Source organism: Eurypyga helias, unplaced genomic scaffold, assembly GCF_000690775.1.
Source record: "Eurypyga helias isolate BGI_N326 unplaced genomic scaffold, ASM69077v1 scaffold14117, whole genome shotgun sequence".
Taxonomy (NCBI): Eukaryota; Metazoa; Chordata; class Aves; order Eurypygiformes; family Eurypygidae; genus Eurypyga; species Eurypyga helias.
In genome coordinates, this window is record NW_010259888.1 from 9,647 (window position 1) to 15,708 (window position 6,062).

Here is a 6,062-nt window from a genome sequence, read left to right on the forward strand (position 1 = left end):
CTGGTGCGCTCCGTGAATCCCAGGGCCATGGGGTGATGGTGGGGCGAGGGTCCCATGCTGGAGGACTGCCAGGTGGGTGTGTGCAGGAGGCATGAGTCCCGGGGGGCTGCTGGCAGCGGGGGCTAACCCCTGTTTTCTCTCAGGCGGGAGGATGCTCCCCCCTTGCATGGGGACAAGCCTATTTTGAGGAAGTTTGAGTAAGTAGAGGCATGCGTGTGTCTCCAGGCATGCGCTTCCTCGGGCCGGTGCCTGGCTGGAGGTGTCTGGGCTCCAGGCACACAGGGCATAAGGAGCAAGAGGGTCCCCACCAGTCCCTGCCTGGGTGCCCTCCTGGGTTTTGCAGCTTTTGGAGGAGGGTCGCAGCAAGCACCAGGTCTGTTGGGACCAACAGGTGATGGTGGCACCTGATGGCACGAGTCCTCAGCTCCCATGAGACTGTGGCATCCCTGTCCCTGAGCTGTGGTGGCATCACCCGTGTCTCTGCAGGGCCCAGAGGAGGTTGAGTCCTCCGGGTTCCTGATGCAGTGTGGCATCAGGGGTTTCTGTGCTGTCGGGCTGGCTGTGCAGTGCGGCATGGTGTGGTTTGCCCATCATGGTTTTGCCCCATCCCTGCCTTGCTCCCAGTCAACATCCACCCCTCTCTCGCAGAGCTCGCTTCTTGGAGAACCTGGCTGCAGCCCAGAAGGAGAAGATCTCTTCCATGGCCAAGGGACGGCTCGATGTCCTCAGCGATGCTGTGCTGGAGCATTCCACTGCTCTTGCGCAGGACAGGAACAGCGGCAGCCCTGAGCCCGGGATGGAGCCAGCCAGCATAAGTAGGTGCTGCCAGGGTGTGTGTTCCCAGCTCTAGGCTTATTGGGGTCCCTGGGGTGGGTGTTAGTGGCCCCTCTGCCCCCACTCCATGCCTGTGATACCCAGAGCCATGGAGGAGCTGGGTGGTATCTCCCCATCCTGCTCCGAACATCAGCATCTGAGCACACCCCACCAGGGAGCAAGACCCCAACTCTGTGTGCATCCCAGCAGCACCTTCCTCTTCCAAACAGGCTGTCCCAGGCTTTTCCTTTCTTCCTGCAGGGTCTCGCCTGGCTCGGCCAGACACCACCGACTCGTGCAGCACCATCTCCTCTGACACCAAGTTCATGCTGGACATGCTCTATGCCAAGGGCTCCTCGGAGCCAGGGAAGGAGAAGGTCTTCCCCGAGGTCCCATCATCCCCCCTGGTCCAGGGTGAGGCAGAGATGGATGGCGAGGGAGGTGGCAGCAGGGAGCAGGAGGGCGCCCGGCTCTGTGGCAGGGCTCCAGATGGACCGGTGGCCAGTGCCCACGCCAAGCTGGCACGTGCCATGTCCAGCATAGATGCCGAGACCCACACGCAGAAGCTGGAGAACACCGGGATGATGCCCATCAAGAAGGATGTGGAGCTGACATGGGAGCGCCTGGAGGCCAACCCCATGCAGCTGAAGATCAAGGACTTAGACTTCACTGATCTGGGGGAAGAAGAAGACTTTGACATCCTGGACACGGGGCCCATGACCAATGGCTCCTTCCTCTCTCCCGGCATCAAAGCAACAAGCACTGGACCTCTCATGGTTCCCCCTCCACCTCCTGTGGTCCCTGGCTGCCCACCACCTCCCCCTCCACCTCCTGTGGTCCCCGGCTGCCCACCACCTCCACCTCTTGTGGACCCTGTCTGTCCACCCCTCCCAGGGCTGCCAGGCCCCTCAGCAATAGATGGCCCCTCCCAGGCCAAGAAGAAGAGGACAGTGAAGCTCTTCTGGAAGGAGCTGAAGCAGCTGGATGGCACAGTGGGGCCGGGCAGATTCGGCCAGTCAACACTGTGGGCGTCCCTGCAGAACGTTGAGGTCAATGCTGCCAAACTGGAGCATCTCTTTGAGTCACGGTCAAAGGAAGTGCCAACTTCAAAGGTACCAGTGGGCTGGCACCCATCAGGCAGGGGGACTTGAAGGGTGGGAGGAAGGCTGGTGGTTCCTGTGGGGACCTTAGGCATGCACGGTCACCCCTACCCTGTGCTGAGGATGGGTACCTGCAGCCCAGAGGCTCTGTGGGGACAGCGATGGGCAGTGCTCAGGTCAGGCTCACCACGGGGTCCCTGAGCAATTCCCCGTGTCCATGGTGTTTCCATGAAGATGAGCCCTTTGCCTGGCTGTCCACATCCATCCTGTCCTCTTTGCAGAAGGCCATCGATGGGAAGAAGGTGGTGGTGGTGCTGGACCCCAAGAGGAGCAATGCCATCAACATTGGCCTCACGGTGCTGCCCCCTGTGCACATCATCAAGACGGCCGTGCTCAACTTTGACGAGTTTGCAGTCAATAAGGAAGGGATTGAGGTGACCATGGGGGAAGCTCAGCCTCTCTGAGGTCCTCACGCGGGGCGTTGCCCCTGGCCTGGAGGCCTCCATGCCATGAGGCCTGCGCTGCCAGCGCTGGGGTCACACGTCCTGTGGTGACGTGTCTGGAGTCTGACACTCCCCTCTTTGCCTGCTCTAGAAAATCCTGACCATGGTCCCGACTGAGGAGGAGAAGCAGAAGATCCAGGAGGCCCAGTTGGCAAACCCTGATGTGCCCTTGGGCTCTGCGGAGCAGTTCCTGCTTTCCCTGTCTGCCATCAGCGACCTCACAGCCAGGCTCCAGCTCTGGGCCTTCAAGCTGGACTATGAGAGCCTGGAGCAGGTACAGAGCCACATGCCCCAGCAGTGTTCCTGGTGGGGACCAGCCCCGTCCAAGTTTGGGACGTGCCGTCCTGGCTGGGGACGGGCTGCAGGTCCCCAAGGCAAGCATGGGCTTGGGTTGGCCATGAGGTGGTTGTCCTCATGGGGAAGGGGGAAGCTCCCAAAGGAGGGGGTCGCCAAGGTGTCTCACCTGCCTCTCTCCTCACCCAGGAGATTGCAGAGCCGCTCTTTGATCTGAAGGTGGGCATGGAGCAGCTGGCCAGAAATCACACCTTCAAGTGCATCCTAGCCACGCTGCTGGCCATGGGCAACTTCTTGAACGGCTCCCAGGTGAGGAGCAGGGTGTGGGGGGACGTGGCCTGTCTGCAGTGCTGCAAGGACAGGACCAGGCATGGTGTGTGGATACCCAGGAGGGACGATGGGAAGCCTGGGGTGGGGCCTGAGGCTGGGTGGTGCTGATGGGGGGCCCAGTGGGTCTGCAGACTGGAGGTCTGCTGGAGGAGGGATGGAGAGGCCCCTGCTGACTCCATTGGGGTTTCAGAGCAGAGGCTTTGAGCTGGGCTACCTAGAGAAAGTCTCGGAAGTGAAGGACACGGTGCATCGGCAGTCCCTGCTCCACCATCTCTGCCAGATGGTGGTAGAGAAGTTCCCAGAAACCACTGACCTCTACTCCGAGATTGCCTCCATCACCCGCTCCGCCAAGGTGAGGCAAGGCAGAGGACACTCGGGCAAGGCACGGGTGTGGGTCCCGTGGCTGACCCACCCCACCAGCTCGGCCAGGGGCTGACATTTGCTCTTTCAGGTTGACTTTGATGAGCTGGCCAACAGCCTGGTGCAGCTGGAGCGGAGGTGCAGGACATCCTGGGATAACCTGAAGGTGATTGCCAAGCACGAAACCAAGCCGGTGCTGAAGAACAAGCTGACGGACTTCCTCAAGGACAGCACCCAGCGCATTGTTGTCCTGAAGGTGGTGCACAGGCGCATCCTCAACAGGTCGGTGGCTTGAGGTCCTGGGGACAAGGCGAGAACCCCATGGTCCTATTGGTGGCCTGCCACGATGGATGTCCCCACAGGTTTCACTCCTTCCTGCTGTACCTGGGATACCCGGCGAACGCGGCGCGGGACGTGAAGGTGACACCCATCTGCAAGCTGCTGCGGGAGTTCGCCCTGGAGTACCGCACCTGCCGGGAGCGCGTCCTGCAGCAGCAGAAGAAACGGGCTGCCTACCGCGAGCGCAACAAGACCCGGGGACGGCTCATCACCGAGGTACAGGGATGCTCGGCTGGCTGCCACCACCAGGTGATGCCCCCCCAGGTCCCTGACACCCACCTCTCCTCCCACTGCAGACAGAAAAGTTCTCTGGCATCGCTGAGGCCACTTCATCACCCGCCGTGGTATCCAGCGGCCCCGAGGAGCAGATGGAAGTGGGTCACGAGAGCATGAAGACCCTGCTGACCTCCCCCACGGATGCCCCTGCCCGCCGCAGCCGGGCCAGCCGGGGTAGGAGCAGGTGGCAGAGGCACTCGAGGCATGCCCAAGCCGGCTGGGCACGGCTGATGCCAGCATCCCTGTTGTCCCCATACAGGAACAGGGCACACCACCCCAGCCCAGGGCTCTCCAGCCCAGGAAGATGTTCCCAGTTCCCCAGATGATGCTTCAGATGAAATCATGGACCAGCTGGTGAAATCTGTGACGCACAACCCCAACCCCCGGCCCTGCGCCAACAAGGAACGCAGGAGGTCCCGTGGCAATAGGAAGTCCTGTAAGTCCCATCCCTGTCCCCATGCCCTGTCCTGTCTCTGTCCCCATGCTCTGCCCCTGTATTCTGTCCCATCTCTGTGTCCCTGCCCAGATGCTCTTTCTCATCTCTCTGTCCCTGTCCCCTTGCCCTATCCCATCTCTGTGCCTCTGTCCCACCTCTCTGTCCTTGTGCCCTGTCCCCATGACCTAGCCCATCTCTGTCCCTGTGCCCTGTCCCATTTCTGTGTCTTTCTTCCCATGCTCTGCCCAGTCCCTGTACTCTGTCCCGTGTCCCTGCCCAGATGCTCTTTCACATCTTTGTGTCTCTGTTCCCCTGCTCTGTCCCTATGCCTTGTCCCATCTCTGTGTCCATGTCCCCTTCCCACACTGAGCTCACCAGGCCGCAGCAGGAGGTACCCTGGGACTGGACCCCATTGCCACCCCTCCCCAGCATGCCAGGACCACCACGTCCGGGCAGGCACCCAGCGCATGGGGACCCTGGCAGCCAGCACTGCTCGTGCTGCCACTGCCATGCTCTCCTCTTCCCCCAGTGCGACGGACGCTGAAGAGCGGGATCAGTGACGACCTGGTGCAGGCGCTGGGCCTGGGGCGGGCATCTGGCATGGAGGTTTGAGGAGACCAAGGGGGCTCATGCTGCTCCCCACCACCAGCAGCCCCCAGGACAGGACATGCTGCCAGTCCCTGGTTCTCCAGGACTGGCACGCTCTGCACTCTTGGTTTCACCTCGCTCTTCCCTGCTGGCCTCCAGCTCCTGGAGGTGCCATCAGCAGGATTGGAGTGATGTCCCGGAGCTGCTCCATAGTGGCCGGGATGGAGGATGCTCGGTGCCCGTGCATGTGAGCAGAGACCCGGGAGTTTATCTTCTCAACAGTATTAGAAGGGTCAAGGGGCTGGACCCAGGTCCCCTCGAGGAACTGGGTTTGGCCTGTGGCCACTGTGGCAATAAAGTGATCTGACACACTGCTGGCGTCCCTTGTCCCTGCAGCTGGGTCACCTCACTGCTGGGCTGGGGTGCCAGAGGCTCCTGATGCCGTGCGCTGGAGCAGGCACTGCCAAAGTCAGGGGGGAAGGGGTGATGCTCCCTCCAGCATCCCTGGGGAAGCTGTTGCCGTGGTCCTGAGCAGGATCTGGCTGCTGCCAGAGATGTCCCAGGTTCGGCCCTGCCTGGGAAACCCAATGTCCACATCCCCTGTAAACCCCTGAGAGGCCGGGGGACTCCTGGGCACACTTGCCCTGCAGCAGCCAGCCCTGTGGCTTGGCTTGCAGGCACCATCCTCACTCCTAGGACAGTGTGATCCCCTCTGTACCGGGACACCGGGGGGGACCCTGCCTGCAGGAGCAAGGACTGCTGCCAGGCTCAAGGCTGCACGCTCAAGGGCAGGAGCGGCGGCTCGAGCCCAAGGCCACGGCGCAGTAAAATCAAATACATTCCCCGTCTCAAACCTCATCTCCCTTACAAACCTCTCCTGAGGGATTTTAGCCAGACCAGCACCTGGGTCTGAGGCAGGTTGTTTCCTTCCCAGAGTGGGACCAGGGTGCAGCAGCCACATTGCCCCCTGCAAACCCAGCCCTGGCCAAGCCACCAGTCTCAAACATCTCCCTGTGCTTGGCA

The 6,062-nt window shown here is 61.6% G+C and overlaps 1 protein-coding gene across 1 annotated transcript in view; it reads left to right on the forward strand.

Moving 5' to 3' along the window:
* The window catches only part of LOC104512004 (FH1/FH2 domain-containing protein 1-like), a 9,520-nt gene extending 4,457 nt beyond the window's left edge, over positions 1-5,063 (forward strand). The window contains exons 11-21 of the mRNA XM_010154820.1: positions 649-815; positions 1,075-1,925; positions 2,195-2,347; positions 2,508-2,690; positions 2,900-3,019; positions 3,231-3,392; positions 3,492-3,682; positions 3,763-3,955; positions 4,036-4,189; positions 4,275-4,451; positions 4,981-5,063. Of these exons, the coding sequence (XP_010153122.1) occupies positions 649-815; positions 1,075-1,925; positions 2,195-2,347; positions 2,508-2,690; positions 2,900-3,019; positions 3,231-3,392; positions 3,492-3,682; positions 3,763-3,955; positions 4,036-4,189; positions 4,275-4,451; positions 4,981-5,063 (2,434 nt within the window). The remainder of the gene's footprint in view (positions 1-648; positions 816-1,074; positions 1,926-2,194; positions 2,348-2,507; positions 2,691-2,899; positions 3,020-3,230; positions 3,393-3,491; positions 3,683-3,762; positions 3,956-4,035; positions 4,190-4,274; positions 4,452-4,980) is intronic.
* Positions 5,064-6,062: the final 999 nt, after the last annotated feature.